Raw genomic sequence first — 24429 nt, forward strand, 5'->3', positions numbered from 1 at the left:
CTGTAGTTTCCCTTGTGATCTGTTTGTGTGACTGGTTAAAATGTAGTTATTTGCTATAGGATGAAGTCAGAAACCAAACAAAGAAAGTCATTCAGGGCTTCTAGGTGTCATGTGATGGCGTGACCAGGGAGAGCTTGTACCAAGCTGAAGCTAACTGTAGTCGAAAAAAAAATGAAGCATCCCCCCAAACAATTACTAAAATAAAAATAAAATCCTAGTAAAATGTGAATAAGCTTAAAATTGGTGTTGTTTCAGATCCCAAGGCTTGTTGATGAGGCAAAAAATCATGCTTGTGTGATGACAGCATATAACTAGGCTGTGCTTGTTGCACCAACAAATTAAGCTTACTACAAGCTGTGCTCTGTGATTTCTTCCAGCTCCTCTTTCAGAGAGTAATTTTAATAAAAGATAATCTGTTGATGATGGGAGTGTTTAAAATCAGGCAATGGCAAGCTTTTCCTTCTGTCCCTTTTCCTTTTTTGGTACTTAATTCAGTATTTTGACTTGTCTTTTGATGCCAGTGTGAAAGAGAAAGCTTCCTGGGCAGCTTTGACCTCTCAGTAGAGGCATCTGTCTCCATCATCTACTGTGGCATTTATGTGCCAGCTCCCTGCAGGTAGAAGGCTTTCTTCTTTCTAAGTTTACTCTTGACTGTGCATCATGAAACACTGTAGTAGGTTCCTCTCTTACTGGACCCTTCTGGGCAGTGCAGTGTCACACAGCAAGAGCAGGACCAGCTGTTTGTGAACTAGTAATAACATATTAAACAGCACTGGTGTCTCTAGGAAATGTGGAGTAACCTGTTGACTTCTCTGTGTTAATGCCCCCACCCCTTTATTTCACAACATTATTTCTGGTTGTTTACTTTCTGGTGCAAAATTGCTGCAGCAGGTTGGGAAGCCTTTCTTCCCTATCTCAACTTGGAGGAAAGGTCTCCGGAACTTGAAGGAGTTTTGTTAAGGGATACATATGTTACTGCCAAAATCTGCAGAGAATTCACAGGATCTGTGAGGATGCAAAACTTCTGAGAAAACATTCTCATATACTTTTGAATGAACTGGACAAATCTCTCCACAAGGAATATAGTTGTCTCACTTGCAAGTAGAAGATGCTTTTTCACTACATGCAGTCAGCATTTATCATTCCAGTGTGCTAGAGGGGTGGAGTAACCATGGGCAGAAAAAGAGAAGACCTGCATAATGGAGCGTGCCAATGCGGAGAAATCTGACTCACTTGCACACTGGGTCAGGTTGCATTTGGTTGAAAGTGCAGAGGTTTTAGAGCAGGCTTTTTGTTTCTCAGGTTTCTGCCCTCTGTTTCCTTTCCGTCCTGAGGTCCAGCACAGCACATCAGCTCAGCTGCAACACCTCATGCAGATATGGTCAGCTTTACTCTGGTGCAGAGCCCAAAATAATAAGCACAGCATGACCTGAGATATCCTATTGATGTATCTTTGCCATCTTAACACCCTACTGCAGTTCTGGGGTACAGTGCAGTATCTGAGGTGCTGGGGATAGAGGCGTGTTCTGGTCTTGCTCTACTGTTTTGAACCTAGGCCAGCAGCAGAAAGGATGATATTTTCCTTCATGTAGTGCTTCTTACAGAGATTCTCAATATCATTCAGTTTTAACAAAACATTGACAGGTGTCCGCAAGTACTTATCCCCACTACATAAGGTGGGGAGTGTGAAGGGGAACCTGTCTTTGCCCTGTTGTAACATACTTCATGTTATGGAAGCATTTAGTTAGGCCTGAATCCTTCACACCCAGGTAAATCTCTTCGTGACTGATCCTATCAATACTGGAGTATTTTAATCCTGAAGTCAGCAGGCCTTGCTCTGGTTTATAAGTGACTTGATTTAAAAGATGACCATTATTATCAGTAATATATTTTAAAATATTATATAAATTTAGAACCTACTAGATAGACTTCTTCATAGAATAATGAAGATAGACTTCTGTAAAGATTGATTGTAAGATTGTTTTCCATAATCATGAAGACTGATTTAAAGCCATTCTTTCAGAAAGCCAGTAGCAAAGCGCTACTACAGATGTTACAACTTGCTCAGTTGCTATAAATCATCATAAGATATTTTGCTTCGCATGAGAGTTCTGTTTTTCTGTGACTTCTTACTGTCATGCTACTGAAAATATTTAGTTTACTAACTGTAAACCTTATATTTTGCAAGAGAAGTCCCTATTTTCCTCTGCCTTGCTACCTTTTGAGTGAGGTTTTTTAAAATCAGGCTTTCCATAACTCTTGAGTACAAAAGCTTAGGTGAAACCCTGCAACATTTAATAAAACCTCCTGCACAAATAGGAAGCTGTTACTAAAATGGATTTCATAAACTGCATATCCTTTTGTCTCTCAACTCCTCTGCTGTTTGTATAACTGGCACAATAAGTCTCTCACAGATGATTACAGTGACATTGTAATGCCTATAATTCTTTCTTTTTATCTGAAGCTGTGACATTCTAGTACCCATTGAAATGCTTCAGTCATTGGATAGGGGATGTAGTTGTTACTCAAGAAACTACACAAAGTAAATGCAAAAGCCTGTTGTTCATGTGCATGTGATTTCTTGCTAATAATTTCCATTATTTTCTTCATTTATTCGTCTGGTTGTAATTAGAAGCCAGATCTTACCACTTACCTCAACTATTGCAACATAAAATAACAATCATAGTGTGTGCTACCTTGGCAATTAGTAACAAGATGTGTGATAGGAAAAACTTAAGGATATAAGCCCAGAGGTTTTGCAATACCTGTTATCAGTGTCTTCCTAGATAATACAATGGTTTACTGCTCCCAGATTTGTTCATACATTTCTGATGCTTTCATCTGTTTTACAGCACATGGGTTGCTTAGTAGCAGCTGCTTCCTAATCTTGAACTGCAGTTTTTGCTTGAAGTCCGCTTGCAGGCCTGACTTCCTTTAATGCTCCTAAAGGATTATGGAGTAGTGTTTCCTATTACCTATGGAATATGTCCAGCACAGCAGGCAGTATTCTAGGTTAAGAACACATTTTTTTTAATACACAGAGTCAACCAGGTTGGAAAAGACCTTTGATATCACTGAGTCCCATCTATCACCTAACACCTTGTAATTAAACTATGGCACGAAGTGCCTCATCCAGCCTCCTTTTATACTCCTCCAGGGCTGGTGACCCCATCACCTCACCAGGCAGTCCATTCCAGTGGTCAATCACTCTTTCTGTGATGAACTTCTTCCTAACATCCAGCCTAAACCTGCCCTGGTGCAGTTTGAGCCTGTGTCCTCTTGTTCTATCACTGGGTACCTGGGAGAAGAGACCAACCCCTACCTGGCTGCAGCCTCCTTTTAGGTAGTTGTAGAGAGCAATGATGTCTGCCCTGAGCCTCCTCTTCTCTAGATTGAACAAGCCCAGCTTTCTCAGTCACTCCTCACAGGGCTCGTGTTCCAGCCTCCTGACTAGCCTTGTTGCCTTGCTCTGGATATGTTCAAGTACCTCAACATCTTTCTTAAATTGAGGGGCCCAGAACTGGACACAGTACTCAAGGTGTGGCCTAACCAGTGGTGAGTACAGGGACAGAATGATTTCCTTGGTCCTGCTAGCCACACTATTCCTGATACAGGCCAGGATGCTGTTGGCCTTCTTGGCCATCTGGACATACTGTTGGCTTATGTTCAATCATCTGTCAACCAGTACCTCCAGGTCCCTCTCTGCCTGGCTTCTCTCCAACCAGGTTGGGGCCTGTAGCGCTGCTTGGGGTTGTTGTGGCCAAAGTGTAGAACCTAGCACTTGGACTTGTTAAAAGTCATGATGTTGGAATGTGCCCATTTATCCAGCCTGTCCAGGTCCCTTTGCAGGGCCCTGCTACCTTCTAACAGATCAACACATACTCCCAACTTGGTGTCATCTGCAAACTTACTGTTGGTGGATGCAATTCCCTCATCTGGATCATCAGTAAAGATGTTAAACAGGACTAGGCCCAGCACTGATCCCTGAGGGACACCACTCATGACTGGTGGCCAACTGGATGTGTCTCCATTCACCACTACTCTTTGGGCTTGGCCATGCAGCCAGTTCTTAACCTGGCACAGAGTGCTCCTGTCCAACCTAATGGCTGTCAGCTTTGCTGGGAGTTTGCTATGGCAGACAGTGTCAGAGGCATTGCTGAAGTCCAGGTAGACTACATCCACAGCCTTTGCCACATCCACCAGCCAGGTCACCTGGTCATAAAAAGAGATCAGATTGGTCAATCAGGACCTGCCCCTCCTAAATCTGTGCTGGCTGTGTCTGGTCCCCTGGCCATCATGTAGGTGCCCTGTGATTGCACTTGGCACTGAGGTCAGGCTGCCAGGTTTGTCATTTCCTGGGTCCTCCTTCTGAACTTTCTTGTGGTTGGGCATCACATTGGCCAGCTTCCAGTCTTCAGACACTTCTCCAGTGAGCCACAACTGTTGATAAATGACAGAGAGTGGCTTGGCCAACTCATCTGTCAGCTCTCTCATCACCCTAGCATGGATCCCATCTGGTAGCATAGACTTGTGAGGATCCAGGAGGCTCAACAAGTCCCTAACTGCTTTCTCCTGGATAACAGTGAGGGAATGTTTTTCTCCCTGACTCCACCTACCAGCTCAGGAGGCCAGCTGTCCTGAAGACAACCTGTCTTACTACTGAAAATTGAAGAGAAGGTGTTAAGCATGTCCTCGTTTTCCTCATCTGTAGTTTTACTTTCTGTGCCTGTGATGATTTGATCATCTTCTCAGACTTGCTTTTTTACGTGAACTGGTCAGCGTTTTTCCTTGCACGTGGCATTTCCTTACTTTGGTACTCAGCAAAAAATAACCATGTGGACTAGTATTAAGTGCAACAGAAAATATTTTGAGGGGGCCTTAAAAATTATTTGTGTTTCAAGACGAGTCTTGGACAATCACAATTAGAAGACAGACTTCTTTTTTCTGTTCACTCTTCTCCAATTTTGAGTCAATGCCACTGCATTCTTGCTTAGGTGTATGTACATATTTAATACCAACTGCTTGCACGTGGCTGATACTACTAAGAACTGGTTTGGGTGCATGTATTTTTATCACTGAATCATCCTGTAACCAGTGCTAGAGAATGTTTTCTTTGTTGGGAATATTTTCTTCCTTTTTCAGCTTTATACTTAACTGTATGTGCTTTTTGTTAGTCATTCCTTGCTATCTTAAGCTTGATAAAATGCTTTGCTTACAGGGCCTTTGGTCATTCAACTAGCATTGTAGGGCTTGGTTCTGTATTTAACTGAATTGTTTACAGGCCTGTGAAGATTGGATACTTTACTTCGTCTGTAAAACTGTTTAATAATGGCTAAAGCAAACAGATTTGCACATAAAATAAGTTTGTCAATGGAATTTAGAGTAAGTGGGGCAAAACTGAAGCTCCAGTAAAACAGGTAGCACAGGTAAAGAATTGAGTAACTATGAGATAGATGCTCACTGCTTTCTCCTCTTTAGTGCTTCATTTTTATGAAGAGCCACGGTAGACTACAGCTAGTAGCTGGTTATGTGCTGTTGAGTGGGAGTTTGTAGTGCTCTCAGTAACCAGCAGTCTTTCATTCACAACTTGGCATTTTTCTTACCATTCTTTTGACCATGTATCTTCTTACAGCTCCAGTACATGCTATCTTAAAAGAAGTAACTGCTCTTTATATGTGCATTTACCTGTGGTAGATGCTGATCTTGGGCATGGTCTCCTCTGGTTTTCACCTTTCTCCTCTGGTTTTCACCTTGGGTGGAGATAGAGGCAGGTAGGATAACTGATGATGAGTATGAGTTTGTAAGAAAACAATCTGGCTATGCAGCAGCCTCGTCCAGAGTCCAGGTCAAGATCCACTCTCCCTGAGTGGAGACCCAGTCAGATTTGACACTTTGAATAAAAGTTTACTTGCTGATAAGAGTTACTTTTTTGTTGTTGTTTTTGCCTTTTGTTCCAATTGGACTATATCACTAACGTAAAATTTTGGACAGTTTACAGCAGGGTTTGTGTTCTCCCCTCTAACATACTGAGGTTTTGGGTAATGAACTAGTAGTAAAGAGAGAGGACAATCCTGTGAGGAAGATGAAGTAATAAATGTGCACATCACCAGAACTCTGGAGGCAGCTTGCAGTATGCAGGGTTTGCTGCAATGCATACAAATCTCAAATTTCCCTCCTTCTGAATAATTGTACTTGTGTGATGCACGCTGTTAGTTTTCTGCTGGGGCATAGTCATTGCAGTGCTAATTAGCATCCACACTTGGGTCTGCTGAGGTGGAAGCCTGGTTGGTAAGCTTGCTCCTTTTAATATGTGCCTGGTATCTGTTAAAGAGTAATGAGTAATTTGACCTTTTTGGGTGAGGTGAAAGTGATCAGCAGGTAGACAGATTGCTCCTGTGCTGTCAGTACAGCACTGCTCTTTAGTGTGAAGGGCACCTTTCCAGGCAGAAGACCTGGTCTTCTGACCAAACTGCTCAGGTAAACACAACAAACCTTGGCAAATCTAACAAAAGGCTGAGAGGAAGAAAAGAACTTGAAAAAGTTAATAGCATCACTGAACAAAACCTTGCTGCTTTAGAAGTCAGCATTAGGTGTTACTAGTGATTAAACAGGACTCCATATGGTTATGATATGACTAAATGCGTAAGAACTTTTTATTTTTTGGAGTAGTGGGTAAGTGTTTGCACAGTCTGAATTCAAGCTGTGCTTCGTGTGGAGGTGCTTGAGAGCCATCTCACTACATGTGGAGGAAAACACAGTCTGTGGTATTGCTAGCTTGAAAATGGTTGTTTCTGTGAGGGTCAGAAATCGTAGGTAGGCAGCCAAGGACATAAAGCAGCAAAAGTTCCAAACTTATTTGTAAATTTTAATTACAGAATGATTAGCAGATTATTAAGGATTGGCAGTAAATCTAATCTTCAGTATGTATTCCAGTACTACAGTTGACTGTTACATAAATTATTAATTGGAATCACTTCTAAACCATTTTTCAGACTGAAATGTAACTATAGTATTAGTTCAGGTTTATAATACTAGTTTTTAAAATAAACCAGGATTTAGAACTGTTTTGGTCAGCTGAAAACATCCCCTCAGGGGTTTGCTGTGGGTGTGCCTTTAAAACTCACACTTTCTCTTTCACTTGGAAAAAAACCCACATGTAGGTCATTAAATTTAGATGATGTTGGAGTAAGTTTAATGTTTAACCTCTTGGTATTTCTTTACTCTTTAACATTCTCTTGCTGCACTCCTATAGGCAAGCTCTTTGCTGTTGGTTTCACTAATATAAAGCCACTCTGCTTCTCTTTCTCTCCATAGAATCATTTTGACAGCTATTTTGGCTGCAAGTAAAATTGGCTTCATTTTATTGATGATTTTGTGGGGTATTTGTGTTTTTATAGTCTTTGGGTTTTGTGTGTGGTGTTTTTTTTTTTTTTTGTCTTTTTTTTCCCTTTTAACAGTTTTCACCCTCTGTTATGAAAGGATGTTATATACAATATTAGGCACCAAAACCATCTTGCTTAATGAAGAAAAATCATAAGAACAACAACTTAAGATAGAGATTGAAAATGGTTTTGTGTCGTTCTTGGATAAATGTGTCCTCTGACTTTGGGATTTCTCTCCTTTTTTCTGTTTTCACACTTGCCAGTTCTTTTTTGTGCTCCTTCCATGTGGAATTAGTTGCACTGAATTTCGATCCTTTTTATTTTAACAAGTGATGTATTGTGGGTCTTTGCAGGATTATGATTGGAAGTTAGTGGGACGAGTTGCTCCCTGTGCTGTGGCTTTGATAAGCTGTCTTCCAGCTGAGCACCACCTCCTACTTTTCCTGATCTCTGTAAAGTCTTCTTTGCCTTTGCACTGCTCACTGCTTTTGGAGAGGAGTTGAATCAGAAATTCTTATGGAAATAGGCAAGCCTCAGCATCTCTTTTTGTCTTGGTGGAAATACCTGATGTGCTGGAGGAGCTTGTTGCTGAAGATGGTTAGAGCAAAGGGGTATCTTGGACTGAACGTGGAGCTGGGCTTGCATAGTCTTGTGGCATTGCCCTGTTGATGGCATCAAGTACCTACCTTGCCCCCTCCCAGTCTGCCAGATGGGAATTATGCTCCTGATGAATTGTCTTGAAAAGTTCTGTTAAGTATTGCCTTGTTCCTCCTAAATACAACCCTTCCCTTGCTTCTGGCTGGCCAGGAGGCTTCGTCCTGCAGCTTTCTGCAGAAAAGTTCAATGTAAGGTCAATGCCATTTTTCCCAGTAAAAATGTCACTTAATTGGTATTTCTCTAATGGCATCATGTGTTTAATACCTCTATGGCTTGGCGGGTCCTGTACATAGATTTTCCTGATCCTGTGGAAGATGCTTGCATTTAAAAGGAGAGTTGCATAATACATTTTTGAGAAGTGATTTTTTAAAACTAGTTCTGAAGATACTGCAAGCTACAGACTCTTGGAGAAGCTTGTGTCATCTCTCAACACTGATACACCTCAAGAAAAACTAATGTTTGTTAAATTGCTTGTAGTTCTACTGACAGATTTTTATGTTAGGTAGGTTGTGCTTTATAATGCCTTCATAAAGAGAGAAATAACCAATATGGTTCATGTTTATGTGCCTACTTGTTGAAGGTGGGGATAGGAAGTGGTGAGATGGTACGGTCATCATCCTAGGGAAGTGCAGCTATAGTCCCCTTGCTTTCTTGTGGCATGTGCTTAACCTCAGCTGTGGAAAATACACCTTAGGGCTAAGGACTGTATTTTCTTGCTGTGCTCTGGGCTTGTATTGGGGTAAGAAATCAAAGTGAAAGCCTAGCATACCTGCAGTTGATCTGCTGGATCATGCTTAGCCCTTAGACTCCTGCTACCTTTGATTTCTGCTGATAGAAATGTTAACTGTTTTTGAGTTTCCCAATCCTACACCTCCATTCATGGTTTTGTAGTATCACTGTTGTTGACAGGAGCTGTACTTTAATATCGTGGGAATGCTTACAGGATGGGGAGATGTAATCAATAATGGGTTTTTTTTCCATGTCTGACTAATCACTTTTCTTGTATATTTCATTGATAAACCATTATTTACTTGTTTTTTAAAACCACACTTACCTATCTGGAGTGTTTTCCTCCAGTGGGGTGCTGAGCATGGCACAATGTTGAATGCTGCTTCTGCCCTTTTAGAACCCTCTGTTGTGGTTTGAATGAGAGTTTATGGTCAGGAGTGAAGTGGGATTGTAAGACGGGCTTGGTGCTGGCATGTCCTTTGAATGGGAGCTACTTGGAGGGTACCTGAGCTCCCTGATTATCTACAAGGCCTCTAGTGAAATTGTAGAATCAGTCGGGGTTGGAAGGGACCCCAAGGATCATCTAATTCCATACCCCCTGGCACCTCACACTAGGTCAGGCTGTCTAGAGTCTCATCCAGCCTGGCCTTAAACACCTCCAGGGATGAAGCCTTGACCACCTCCCTGGGCAACCTGTTCCAGGGTCTCACCACCCTCATGGTGAAGAACTTCTTCTTAAAAGCAAAGGCTTAAACTAAAAAGGCAAAATTAATGCCTTAAAACTCTCCAGCAGGTCAGACCCTTGTACTGGAGGGTTTCCGGTGTAGTAAGGATGCTTCTTCCACCCTCCTTGGAGAGCAGACAGGATTGCTGTTTAGTTTCATTTAACCACTGCTGTTTGCCATGAAGATGTTTAAGGGTAATCTCCAACACCCTAGTAGAAGCAGCTTAAACAAATGAATTCCTCCTCATGTCAATGGCAAGGATGCAGTTTAATGAAGATCTTGTATGCTACTGGTGATGTTTCCAGCAAGTGATGTCCTCCCTTTTGCCTTGAAATGTTATCTCTGTAAAATTGAGCTTTGTGCCTAGGAACAGCGAAGCCTCTGAGTACTAACCAGAATGCTACGTCAGTCTGTGACTGGTAGGGGTGTGGAGATCTCAGTAAATTTTCTGTGTTCAGTTCCTCACAACTTGCCCTTGAGTTTTGGCATACATCTTCATTCTACCAGCTTTGTTTTGGGAAAGAAAAAAATGAAAACTTGCTACAAAATTGTATGTCAGCTCAAATGAACTTTGTGGTACATAAATGTGTGTGTGTGTGTGTGTATACTGCTGCTGAATGCAAAATTGAGAGAGTTCTGTAAGTGTTGGTCAGCTATCTCCGAGGCAGTGGCCAACACTTTCTGAAGACAGATGTGGAAGAGGCTTCATATTCAGAAAGGAAACACCTCATGTGAGAAACATGCAATAGTCATTGTAGGTTGAGATTTTCCAGCTATACTTGGGCTTGGTGCAGGCTTAGATGTGGTCCAAAGTCAAACCACTTGCACAAGCTGGAATGGGAGAAAATCGAGGCATCTTCAGAAGAGTCGGTATTATGTAGTGGCAATATGAACTCAAGATTCTGTGTTGGTGAGCTGGTAACTCATAGAAGATTTAAAAAAAAAACAACAAACCACCCCACAAACCCAAAACCAAATCTGAAGCCCTGAGCAGCTTGTTTGCTTGTTGTAAAAGGGTTGTAAGACTACACTGTAAGGAGATAACAAGAACTGAGTAGCAACATTACCTGTTTCTGTTGTGCTTATTTATGAAGGACACTGCAACAGACTCAGGTTTCCATGTGAATTGGGTTGGCAGAAGAAAACAGCAGATTGTTTGGTTTGGCTTGCAGTTGTTTCTCTGTCCTGGGAGGGTTGAAGTGACTGAGGACCTCTCTGTGCTTTAATGGGCTTTGCTTTCATCTGGTGCAAGCAGTGTTTTATAGGCTTTATGCAACAACACCTGGAGGGGAAAAGGTATTTTCCCTTTCTGTGGCAGCCTGCTTCTGTCAGGAGCTGTGGAGCTTTCAGCACAAGTTAGAGTTCATGGTTGAGTGCATGCTCAAGTGCTGCATTAAGCAGGTTCAGAATCAAGTACTTCTAATGGTGCTTCAGTGGAAGTTGTGATGTTTACATACGAACTACTAAGTCGTTCACTTGTTCTCATATGCAAAGTGTAACTTTTGAAAGCTCAAAGTACTTAAGTTGGTTCTTACTTGATGGCAGCATCTTTCTGACAAGTTTTGACTTTCTGATTCTATATGTTTGATCAGTCTTGTTACTGAAAGAAACTACATAAATTTGCATGTCCTTTTAGGAGAAAAAGAGTTATCTATCTCTTCTTTATTCCCATTGACTTGTATGAAAATAAAGGGGAAAAAAACATCCTTAAATCAGAACAGAGAGGTGCAGTTTGAAGGAGGGAAGCTTGAAGGCTGTGAGTGAGAGACAGGATCTTGTAGTAGAAATGCTCATAACTAGGTTAACAGCAGTGTAATGGGTGGTGTGCTTGAGCTGCAAAACTAAAATGGGAGTATTAGAAGTTCCAGCTGAGTGGGCAGGGCTAAGCTGTATTTCTAAGAGAGTCATCTTAAATCCTCTGCACTGAAAATCCCCAGTGCATCCTTTGGGTCTCCTGTCAATAAATGCAGGATTTTAGGCTTCAAGTCTTTGGCTTCAGTATCTTCCTTGTTCACTTAATATAATACTATAACAGTAGTGCAGTGTGCTTTTAAATATATAGTCCCAAAATATAGCAGGATCTGGCTTTCAGAAATGAGCAGTTGGGTGGCATATATAATTCAAACTGGTGCATGTGGCTTCTCTGTGAAGGGTACCAACCTCATTGTCTGAACTGGTTTTCTTGCCATGTACTGCAGGTGGCCTCTTGGTACCTGTGTTGGAAAAAAACATCTTGCCTACCTATAGTGGGAGGGAAAATCAGGGGAGAGGAAAAGGCAGATCTTGTTGGAAACCAAACACTACTAAATGCACTCTGGAGCTGAGCACATTTCTTGTTCCCCATGACTGCTGCAGTGATGTCTTTGAAATAGGGAGATATGATATGTCTTGAAAGCTTAACTTTTTACATTCCCAGCACACCAACCTGTTTGCTGTTGTTGTAATGCTTTTCTTTCTCCTTTCAGCTATGAAGCTGTACGCTCCAGCTTTCATTCTCCTGTGGAGTGCTGTCGGGATAGTGAGGGCTGCCAAAATTGTTGTCGTGCCGCCAATTATGTTTGAAAGCCATCTTTATATTTTCAAGACTCTGGCATCAGCTTTGCATGACCAAGGTCATCAGACAGTGTTTCTCCTCTCTGAGGGCAGAGAGATTCCTCCATCTAATCACTATAGACTTCAGCGCTACCCAGGGATCTTTAACAGCAGCACCTCGGATGATTTTCTCCAGTCCAAGATGAGGAGTATCTTCTCGGGGAGGCTGACAGCTCTCGAACTCTTCGATATCCTGGACCACTATTCCAAGAACTGTGACATGATTGTTGGCAACCGAGACCTCATGCGCACCCTCAAACAGCAAAAATTTGACCTGCTCCTGGTCGATCCCAATGAGATGTGTGGATTTGTTATAGCTCATCTTTTAGGAGTTAAATATGCTGTCTTTTCCACTGGCCTCTGGTATCCAGCTGAAGTGGGTGCTCCAGCTCCCTTGTCTTATGTCCCAGAATTTAACTCGCTGCTCACAGATCGCATGAACTTCTTGGAGAGGATTAAAAATACTGTTGTTTATATTATTTCAAGATTTGGAGTCAGTTTTTTGGTTCTGCCAAAATACGAAAGGATAATGCAGAAACACAAGGTTCTGCCAGAACGGTCCATGTATGACTTGGTTCATGGATCCAGCCTGTGGATGCTTTGTACTGATGTAGCACTGGAGTTTCCAAGACCTACGCTCCCCAATGTAGTTTACGTGGGAGGAATCCTAACCAAACCAGCCAGCCCTCTACCAGAAGTAAGGTTTGCTGAGCTTTACAGTCATTCCTGTGCTATCTGCTTGAGCTTGTACGGTGAATGGCAGATTCAAATGGGATCTAGTCACTTTTGTTGTTGATTGATGAAATGTGGTCTTTCAGTACTTGGAAGGGGCCTACAAGAAAGCTGAGAAGGGATCTATTACAAGGGCTTGTAGTGATAGGATGAGAGGGAATGGATTGAAGCTTGAAGAGGGAGGATTTGGACTGGGTATTAGGAAGAAATTCTTTACAGTGAGGGTGGTGAGAAACTGGAAGAGGTTGCCTGGAGAGGTTGTGGATGCCCCATCACTGGAGGTGTTGAGGGCTGGATTGGATGAGGCCTTGAGCAACCTGGGCTAGTGGGAGGTGTCCCTGCTAATGCAGAATATTTGGAAGTACATGATCTTTAAGGACCTTCCAACCCAAACCATTCTATGAATGTATGATGTAAATGGCATCACTACTGTATTCAAATATGAAATTCTACCATACAGTTACTGAGCATCCAGAACTGAACTTCAGACAGAACTAGTGATAGTGGCTGGACAGATTCCAGAAATCCTGGCTGCACAGATTAATAATTAAGTTTGATTACTTTGGTGTACCATGTGATCTTTGCTATCTGATATCCAAGCATGCCTCTGTTTAGAAGCACAATGGTGAGTGACAGGCAGAACAGAAGTTCACAGAAAGCCATGTCACTCTGGCTTCTATTTATGTATACATAAATAAATAGCTGTTGGAGGTCTCTTCCAACCTTGGTGATACTGTGATACTGTGATACTGTGAGGTGATTATTAATAGATGTTTCTGGCTGGGTGATAAATAGGTAGGTAAACCTACAGTGCTCAACAATTTGCTTCTAAAAATGGATTCTTCAGCCTTTGCTTTTTCATGTGGAAACTGCCAGGCCCACTTTTTGCTGCAAATTCATTGTGGAAGGCTGGGTGTGGGTTTTTTTATTATTATTATTTATTCTTGGTGGTGTTGGTAGTGTCATGGCTTGACGATATTCATAGTATTTTCACCAACTCAAAGCACCAAACAATTCTCTGATTTGGGCTGCAGGATGTTGAGCACTGAGCTGATTCTGTGATCTCATTTTTTGCTCTTCTGTTCAGCCTCAAATGTATCTGAGCTGAATGAGGGCAAGCACTTGGCACTGCGCTCTGGACATACTATTAGTTATATCCCAGCATATAATTCTTTTCTCTAAGGTATCATCAAATGACCCTTAAAAAGTGCTGTGTCTTGTGTGTACATTAATGTGACCATGTTTTGGAAGCATCGGGCTGCTTGGATGTTCTAAGAGAGCTACTTAAGGTACCCCTGTGCCATCTGAACAAAATTCAACCCTATTTCTCTCCAGGAAAAACATCCTGGCTGGGTTGAGCTTCAGCTCTTGATTCTCCAAAATGATGCTTGTTCTGCAGAAAGAAAGATGTCTTTGTTGCATGATAAATTTGGGTGCTGCATTAACACTGTCTACTTTTTGTTTTTGTAAATTCATCTTCAGGGTAAAAAATTAACTGTCCTCAGCAGCAAGCACTATTTTTGCTATAAAATTGAGTGGAAGTAAAATGAAGGAATCAGTCATCTTTCAGTGTTTTGCTATAGGGATGTGCATGTGTGTAAATACAGAGAAATATATTTGTACATGTTTATGTGTTTGGGGCCTTTAGAGAATATACTTGTCTATTTTCTAAATTTACTCTGGAACCACAGATGTTATTCTGTTACAGTATCTTATGCAAGAAGGTGAAGCAATAAGTAAAATGTTTAATATAACCAGGCTGAGAGTGACCTTGAAATAGACCTGTAGGTAGAAAAATATTGCTTAAAAATATTTATTATGGAGGGGAGGGGACACACCTCCTGTAATTACTTGATCTGAAACATTATTTATCTGCTCTTCAATTTTATCAGGTAATTAATTCTTAGTGTTGTCGGCACAGCATTTAATGTAATGCAAGAAAGACAAAGTGAGTATGTTCATCTTAGGTATCATTTGTCCATGCCTAAACTATTATGCATAATCCACCGTGGTGTGTATTTTAGGTAAATTATTGGGCAATCAGTTTGCTTTTACTGAAGAGCTAGGTAAAATTCGTAACTTGCTTGGTTCTGGCAGATGTAAATTGGATAGCTAGTGCTGCGGCTTTTCAGCTACTGCTGCATCTCTGAGGCAGGAGCCTTACTAATTTATTTGCTGCAGCTTTTGGCCTGGTGCATTAAGGTAAGCCAGAAGCACCTTTCTGTGCTGGACTGGAAGTGGTGACCCTCATAAATGAAAGCAATATTCCTGCCCGGAGATGATCATCAGAAAAGAGGGGCATGTGGCTAGAGCTAACAGCTTTAGCAGGCAGATTGAGGCTATTCTATAAGCCATTACTGCTTGTAAGTGCCTGGTAGAGAAGTATTAGGAAAAAAAAAAACCCTCCATGTTAATGTTTTCAAGTATGAAGTATCTGCTTGACACAAAATAATTGGGAACCTCAGCCATGGCACAACTACTTTGCTTTGTAATTTTTTTCCCCTTTTCACACCTTTCCCCTCCCAAACCAACAAACAAATAAAACCAACCAACCGAAAAAACCCTAAACCAAGCAAACAAAAAAACACCATGAAAACCCAGAACAAAGTAAAGCAAACAAACAAAAACCCAGTTTAACCACATGAAAATTCCTATACCTACCTGAGAAGCTCCATTTTCTGCTAATAAGGAACTTATTAGCAGAAAGAACAGGCAGAGAGTAGTAATTAAGGAGGAAACAAAGGTCAAGGCCGTTGAAACTGTTAAGAGATGGCTGTTGTTTAGTTTTAAGGGATGTGGTAGCTTTGTTCTGTGCTGAGTCTGCACCTGTGTTTTATTTACACTTTAAAGAAAAGTTAGAACAGCATCAAAAGTAGAACACAGCATGGGTTGCTGAGTATCCATTCTATGCTATTATTCTGTTGCAGGGCAATGGAGGGGTTTTATGACTTCTCCAATCATCTCCACTTCTTGCATGTAAGGTCTCTTTGTAGAGTATTTTTGGTGTAGGTAAACTAAATTTATTTTGGAGGGTTTTTAGATGGGAGCTTTATTTTACCTGCAAACAAATGTTTGTAGGTGTCTGATAGGAGAACATAAGGGTCTATAGCAGCATGTTTTTTTTTAAGTAACGTGCTTCATAGGGGGACATCAGATCTGGGGCTGCAATCCAAAGTCAAGCTGCTGTAGTGTGGACAGTGTATGTGGAGCCTCTGCTGTTCTGGCACAGGGCTCAGGTAGGGCCAGGCTGCAGTCTCTGCAGGTACCGTATGTTGTCTGTGCATCACTCGTGAAGGGGACTGGCCTTAGGCTGACAGGAGACCTCATGGCTCTCTACAACCGCGTGAAAAGAGGTAGGAGTGAGGTGGGTGTCGGTCTCTTCTCTCTAGTATCAAATGATAGGATGAAAAGAAATGGTCTACAATTGTGCTAGGGGAGGTTTAGGTTGGATATTAAAACTTTCTGTAAGAGTAGTCAGGCATTGAAACAGGCTGCCCAGGGAGGTGTTGGAGTCAGCCACTGTTCCTGAGGGACGTGTTCAAGAAGCATGTGGACATGGCACTTGCGGACATGGTTTAATGACCATGGTGGTGTTAGGTCAGTGGTTGGACTTGATGATCTTAGAGGTCTTTTCCAGCCAAAAAGATTCTGTGTCCTTACTGCTCTGCGCAGACAGAAAGCAGCAGGAGTTGATGATGCAGGTGGCTTGCGTGGCAGGCATGGTTTGTAGCTGCTGCTGAGTTCTCCAGTGATGACTGCGGGATGCAGCACTGAGCTGCAGCACCCACACTGCAAACGTCTCTTTGGGCTGCAGCTCGCCCAGAAGCCTCGGACAGCCTTTCCAGGCTCTGAGCTTCCTCTCTGCTTTTCTCTGAGGCAGTGTCCCGCGGCCGGGCTGTGCTTGGCGCAGTGTCCCGCGGTTGGTCGCAGTGCTGACCGTGGCGAGGAGCGGGAGCCAAAAGCCTGCGAGAGGAAGAGCAGCGAGTCCTTGGGAGGTCACCGCTCTGCCCGGCTCCCTGCAGCGGCTTGCGGCAGCCTGCTCCTCAGCAGAGCAGGGCTAGGCTGGCCCGCACAGACGCAGCCTGTCACTGAAAGTCCCCATCGTCACACATTTCCTCCTGTGCTGCTCTTATTCCTGCTGCAGGTGGACGGAGCTGAACAGAGCCTGTGTCACTTATTTCATTGTGGCAGTAAGGTTGATCTTTGCTCGAGGAAGGTCAGTGAAGGCAGGACACACTGCAGACTGTCTTCTGTGGTTTTCACTGGATAGTGTGTGTGAATGCAGAAGGTGCTTCCTGCATGTATAGTATGCTCTGTAAAAACGAGATGTGGCTGCACCCATCATTCCTAAATGAATAAAATCTTAAAGGCATGGTGGAAGAAATCTGGGATTTGTGTAGTTAACTCAAAGAAGTGTATTTTGAATTGCATGGAAGACAGCACAAGCAGAATTAGCCTTAGAAGATCAAGAGTTAGAGACAGGCTGAATATCAAGTCCTTAAGGTCATTGCTGACTTGAACTATTAAGTATACAGTGTTACCTGGCAGCATTTTGCAGGTAAATGCCAGTGGCCATTAGCAAATTAAGGCTCCTCTTTTTCCTTATTACACTTCTCCAGAGGGATTGAAGCAGCACATTTTACAAATCAATGGGAAAGACTCTGTTATGGCACTTTTATCTTGTTACTATGTTGATAGGTAGCTAGACATTAATCAGCCTGATATGTCCTTGAATTGGGGTAGAAACCCAGTAGTACCTCAGCTGACATGGGAAACATTGGTTTGATGGGTGGACCACTAGATGGATAAAAAGCTGGCTTGATGGTCACACCCAAAGAGTGGCTGTCAGCGGGTCCATGTACAAGTGGAGTCCCTCAGGGATCAGTCCTGAGACCAGTCTTGTTCAACATCTTTGTCAGTGACATGGACAGTGGCACTGAGTGCACCCTCAGCAAGTTTGCTGATGGCACCAAGCTGTGTGGTGCAGCAGACAGGCTGGAGGGAAGGGATGCCATCCAGAAGGACCTAGACAGGCTGGAGAGGTGGGTACAAGCCAACCTTATGAGATTCACCAAGACCAAGTGCAGTGTCCTCCATCTGAGTCGGGACAATCCCAAGCACGAATACAGGCTGGGCAGCGAATGGCTGGAGAGCAGCCCTGAGGAGAGGGACTTGGGGGTGCTGCTGGATGAGATCAACATGAGCCAGCAGTGTGCACTTGCAGCCTGAAGAGCAAACCAGATCTTGGGCTGCATCAGGAGAAGTGTGGCCAGCAGGTCGACGGAGGTGATTCTCCCCCTCTACTCCGCTCTGGTGAGACCCCACCTTCAGGCCCTGTCCCTGGAGGTGTTTAAGGCCAGGCTGGATGGGGCTCTGCCCAGCCTGATGTAGGGTAGGGTGCACCTGCCCATGGCAAGGGAGTTGGAACTAGATGATCCCTGCAGTCCCTTCTGACCCTGACTGATTCTATGACTCAGGTGAGGAGGGAACAGAGGGCAGTGAGAATGAGCTGTTGCTGCAAGAAAAGCAGTTAAACAGTGTCTCCAAGGGACTTCTTCCCATCAACTGGTTGATGTTGGTGAGTTTTGGACATAGGATAGATCCTGCAGTTGGGGTACAGCTGTACCTGGAAGAACCTGTGTTGGTGTTTAAAAACAAACTAACCCAACAGAACAACAAACTAAAATGCTGCATCCATGTAGTTTGTAAGTTGGGCTGTTGGTTTTTCACATCTACCGTTTTTAAAGTTCTTTTGTGTGCCATACTGTGCCTTTTAAAATGCTGCTCTTGAGATGGTACTGCGGACTGGAAGCCATTTGTCATTGATAGGAAAAGAGAAACAAAAGACAGTTGTGTTTTTCTTAACCTTCTGTACCTCAGTAAATTAAATTTATGCTACAAAGGAGGCTGTTCACATTTCAGAGTTAGAAGCTATCCTTTCAGCCATTGCTGTCAACAAATAGTAATTACAGGAACTTGCTCCTCCCTGTGTGTCTCTTATCTCATCTTGTTACCATATAGATCCAAATCTACGCGACAGATTGGTGGCTTTGAAATGTCTTCACTAAAAATGTTTTGTGGTTTGTTTGTTGGTTTTTTTTTAATTCTCCCTTGAGTCTTGCTAGCAGTTGTATGTGTAAAGATAAATCCACTGGTATTTAGTAAAATTAGGTGAAAGAATAAAGTGACATTTTAATCCTTAGTTTTTCCTGCTTCAAGGACACAGTCTAAGCTCTTGTAGCAATAGATTTTTGCACACGTCATAGCACCATCATTTGAGGGGTTCTTTTAATCTTTTGAATTTTTTAACTCTGGCTATAGTTCTTCTAGAGCTGCCTTTGACAGTTCTGGGTGGTGTGAAGCAACTGTAGAGCTGTTTTAAAATGCATGTCATTGTTAACTCGGGAGACAAAAAGTCATTTTAGAGGATGATGTAGCTTATGGAGCACTATGTAAATTCTGTGCTGAACCATGTATTTATAAATCCTTTGGCTGGGTCAGTGCTAAACAGCAGCTGTTGTTTGGGGTGGTGAGGTGTCTGCAGGAGAGGATGAAGGTTTCTGAGGGAGAACTGAATGTGATGGATGGGTAGGAGAAAGTACAGTTCCATGCCTGGTTCCTTGCTATGGTGTTAGTGTCTGAGAGCAGCTGGTATGCAGCATCTTCCATGATGTGGCTTCAGGCACCTCTTACCTGACCTTTCAAAGAGTGCTGGGAAAATTAGTAATCTATCTATAGCTTTTCTGACTTAAAAAAAACCTCAAACATTTGTCTTCCAAATAATGCCATTCTTATTAGAAGCTTACCTTCAAGGGAATCCTAGGTCCACTGGGTCAGTTCATGCTTGGCTTGAAACATGGTATACAGTAATTTTTTTCAGGGCCAAGTTCATTGTATGTGCTTTACAGATGACCTGAAGTCAAGTCATCTTTCATATCCTGACTGAGCAGTTGTGACAGTGACCTTGTTGAGGGTTATGACAGCACCTTGAACAGAAGTTCTGTTATTAACAGTGGTATCCAAGTGGGTTTATTTTATCTGCCCTTAAGAGGATAAACTGAGGAATTTCTGCTGCGGTGCTTGATCTCTCTTCATGCTTTTTGCCCAAAGCTAAGGGGGATGCACATCTAGATGAGGCCCCTACTAAGAGTTTGAGTGCAATTCTTGTCACCTTGTGCAAGCAAAGGTGCAGAAGAAATTAGTGAGTTATGTGAGATCTTGCCACTTAAGCAAAGACTAAGAAGCCAGATGATCTTAAGTGTCTTAAAGAAGTGGTAATGACTAATGGCCTGCTTAAATATATAAGTATTATATAAAAATCTCTGTGTTGTAAATGTTTTTTTTTTTACAAACAGGGAAGAGAGTAGGTAAGCTCCAGGGGGAAAGAAGAGCTGTTCAATCTGAAGAGGAAGCTAAGAACAGTTTACCTTTATTAAATCAAAGCCGCAGGTTAAAGTTGTCTTCCACCGTCCACAGACATTGTACCAGAGCAATGAAAGACAAAATTTCTCACCTAAATTAGTTTACAGTTTAGGTTTATGGATGACACTGTGTGTTAGGATCTGTAATGCAGAGGGATGGATTTAAAACTCATCTGCTTTTTAGTTTTCTTCTTCCTGTATTCACTGCATTTTAATCTGAATTGATGTAAGTGGAGTCTCTGTCCCTAAAACTGTCTTTTCTTGACTGCTACTTATGGAAGGATTGACAAAACCCTGGTTTGCTTTTACATTTAATAACCAAGCTTTTCTGTATATGCTTGCAAGTTATACAACAGGGCTTCCTGCTTAGGGTTTGTGTTTTTTCCTTTGTTTGTTTAGTGATGTGGGTTTTTTGTTGTTGTTCTTTTTTTTGTTGTTGTTTTGTTTTTGTTTTCCCCAGGTATATTTTTAACAGAACATTGCTTCTGGGGTAACATCAACAAGATTCCTGGTTTGAAACTTGGATTTAAGGATACCTCTGCTCCTCTGCAGTGCTTTTACTAACCTCTTTTGAAGGGCAAGCTGCTTATTTTCGACTGCCTTCCATTCACTTGAAAGGCAAGATTGCTTTCCCAGGGTGCCTGCCAAAGGTCCAGTGAGTAATGGATTTTTGACGGAGAGCGTTGCATCAGGGAAGTACTTGTGTGGCAGTTTTTTGGTTGACCTCTAGTTGTAGGTAGGCTCTGTTCTCAGAGGCTTCACTGGATATGCCTGTAACTCTAGAGAGGGCTGAGGTACAGGAGAAAAGACAAAGGCTTGTGGTACTGTTTTTGTCTATGTTTTGGAGTCTGCATTTTCTTTCTCTTGGAAGTTACATAGACTTAAACTTTCTGTCTGCTTTGGATGTTAAATGAGAAAAGGAAGTAGAGGTCAGGGAAGAGAAAATGCCATACTTTAGACACTGAAAAGCTTCATGAGGCTTCACCCTCCCCAGTGCATTTTGATAAGCCAAATATGCAGTCCATATACTAAATAATAGTTGAGAATCATGAAAGGAAAAAGTCTGTATTTCATTAGGGCTGAAGTTGTGTCTGATGCAATCAAAGCAGTGCTTTATCAGTGGCATTGTTAGATTAATATCTGATGATATTGCACTTGGTGCTCGGGGTCTTGAGAGAAAACCAGTCCAGATCTTGCAGTTAGTTCCCCAGCAGGTTGTTGGCATGGCTTTAACTAGCAAGAAAGCAGAGGAATTTAGTCTAATGCCAAAACACTGAATATGCTTTCTAATGCCTACAGAATATTGTGTTTTGGAATTATCTTACTCTATGCTAACATGAACTATCAAATCTGAAAAAATACTGCATTAACTGCATTTGTGTATGTTAGAACTCATTAATAGAATGAGATTTATCAGTATCTTAATAGTACATGACAAGAGATGAACCAACATCAGCACATGTAGGGAAGACAAAACATAAACTTCCTGAGTCTTTACAAATGCTTCATCCTTTCTGCTTCATTTTGACATCACACAGCAGAATAAATGGAGACGAGAGGGAGAGAGCAGAAAAGAATATGTTTACTTACAAGTTCTTAATGGAGAGAAGTTTGGCCAACAGGAGCTTGTACTCGAGGACACTGAACAATTAACTTGTAATTAATCCAGAAGGAAATAGTGGGGTGGAGAAGGATCTTTTCCTGGTAGGGAGCAGCATGGCTGCTGCTAATTGAACTCTCTGAGCCTGGTGGTACAAAAAGGAACAAGTCTGCATAAAATGGGACAAACACACTTGCCTTGTGGCCTTTTCTTGTAAGAGGCAGGAATTTAGTTAGAAACGTAACCTTCAGAGTGTGACATCCATGATAGCTGATGCAGAGACCTTGACAGAAGCAGCAGAAGGTCGCTAGATGTGTTGAGTCAGGGAGATGCAAGCCACCCGCTACTTGGTTCAGTCAAGTGTTTGTTCTGGTGGCCAGTGTCCTTTGTTTGTTACAGCAAATAAATTAAAGCCTTCTAGTTTAGGTTGTGAACTGATTCACAGATTCATAGCAAGTATATAGAAGGAGCATACTTGGCTTAAGTGATGGTGCTTCTCTGGGTTTGCTGTAGACTGAGATGTTATTTCAGAACTTTCAGATGGTACAATGGGATCCTGTTTGTTCAGTGATAGAAGGGGTCATGTAATGGTCATCTATATGACCTTTAATTGCCTGTGTTTGCTTAGTGAAATTCAAATGAGATTAAAAATGTCTTAATATATCATTTCAATTTTCACATGAGACGAATACTAATGTAGAAGATGCCTCAAAAGGTAGGCCATTAATAAAAATGGCCTGTGTACCCTTCCCTTTATTTTCCTGCAAGTATCTCCTTTCTAAAGATCACTTCATATGCCTTCTTATTTATTCATTTTGAAATAGATCTGGTTTTGTCTAGTCTAAGCAGGATTCTTGTGGTAGCAGTTACATAGTATGCCTGTGCTCTCCATTGGGGAAGGGTGGTTTGCAACCATATTCAAAGAACAGGCATTTGTGCCATTACCCATTTGAATCGAGCAGCTGAACAGGGAAAGCTTGGGGTATTAAACCCGGTGATGTTTGTATTTGTGTACTTCGTTGATCAGAGACAAAGCTCAGTATTAGGCACCACTGGTTACTGCCAGCTGGGCCCTCACTCTATACTCACAGCTGTGCATTTAGCATCTGAGCCTGCTAAGAATAGCTAATTAGAAAATCAAACAGAACAAAGCTCACACAGTAGGGTTGGCACAATAGCATTCCTGTCTGAGAATGGTAAAAAGATTTGATTTTATTTTTTATTCCTACCCCCCATGCCTGTAGTACAGCATAGATCAGTGCTTATTCTTCCCATGCAAGCACAGGGAGCACCTCAGTAAAAGACCAGTACATGCTCTAAAAAGACCAGTGCATACCCTAAAATTAAAAAAGGAGGACCTGTGCATACTCAAAACCTGCACTCCTGCTAATATAATGATCTCTGTGTGGTACTACGGATAGGCAACCAAATCTGGAAAAAGAGAGGCAAGGTCATAGTGTCTGCTCCTGTGCACAGCTCTGACTGCAATAAATACTGCCCATGCTGAAAAAGAAGCCTGCTTAGGCAGCCTTTAAACAGTGTGTGTGGCAAAGTCAAGGCAGCATTTGAAAAGCAAGCATGAAAGTTCTGAGAGAGGAGTGTGGAATATTGTGTCTGGTTCTGGGCCCCTCGGTTCAAGAAGGATCTCAGGGAACTGCTTGAAAGAGTCCATTGCAGAGCCACGAAGATGCTGAAGGGAGTGGAAAGTCTCCCTGCTGAGGAAACACTGAGGAAGATGAGGCTCTTTAGCTTGGAGAAGAGAAGATTGAGGGATGACCTCATTCATGCTGATAAAGATGTGGCAGAGGGCTTGGACTGGATGATCTATTGAAGTCACTTCCAACCCCTAACATTGTGTAATTCTGTGAAATGGCCACAAGGCCAGTCTGCTGCCGTGGGAGAACCATCTGCCTAGGGAAGGATAGCTGGCTGAACACCTTCGGTCTGTGCAAGTGTCATGTCTCTGAGACACCTGTAAGTGTGTGTAATTATCACTTACTAAAAGGGTTTAGAAAACCCATCAGATGTGGAGTATGGTCAAAGACGAAGTGGTGTCTCCTTTGGGACTCGGTGTGCCAGAAGCAGTCAGTCAACATAAGCAAAATTAAATATCTGAATGAAAAGGTAGTGAGCTTCAAAAGAAGGTGTGGGGTTTTTTAACTCAGTCCCTTGCACTATTTTTTTCAATGAACTTGGATTTGTACACAAGTTAACATGAAAACAGGCAGAGGCCTGACAGGATTTGGCACTGTGTTGTAACTGGGGTTCCCTTAAGAATTTCCTACCTTAGCATATGCTGATTCATTAAAAATAATTTAAAAAAACCACTTAAGCACAAGTGTTAATTAATGTATGTTTTAGATGACATTTTGCTGGGGATGCATATGAAGCTATAATTGGAAACCAAACATTCAGTTAGAAAATGTAGCTCAGAATTCAGTGGAGTCTGTCATGTAGAACAGCAGCAGAACATGCACTGTAATAGACTTGACAGGTTTTGTCTTCCATATGGGTTAATGTCATTGAAGTCATACCGTGCCTGGTGAGAGTGCAGTGGGCAAGAAGAGGAGTCACATGTCTAGTTGCAGGTA

The 24429-nt window shown here is 42.2% G+C and overlaps 1 protein-coding gene across 5 annotated transcripts in view; it reads left to right on the forward strand.

Moving 5' to 3' along the window:
- The window catches only part of UGT8 (UDP glycosyltransferase 8), a 47362-nt gene that overhangs the window by 9271 nt on the left and 13662 nt on the right, over positions 1-24429 (forward strand). For all 5 annotated transcript variants that reach the window (XM_064149854.1, XM_064149855.1, XM_064149853.1 and 2 more), the window contains exon 2: positions 11959-12782. In XM_064149854.1, coding sequence (XP_064005924.1) covers positions 11961-12782 — 822 coding nt within the window. In that variant the 5' untranslated portion in view covers positions 11959-11960. The remainder of the gene's footprint in view (positions 1-11958; positions 12783-24429) is intronic.

This window comes from Pogoniulus pusillus, chromosome 10 (assembly GCF_015220805.1).
Source record: "Pogoniulus pusillus isolate bPogPus1 chromosome 10, bPogPus1.pri, whole genome shotgun sequence".
NCBI classification, from domain to species: Eukaryota; Metazoa; Chordata; class Aves; order Piciformes; family Lybiidae; genus Pogoniulus; species Pogoniulus pusillus.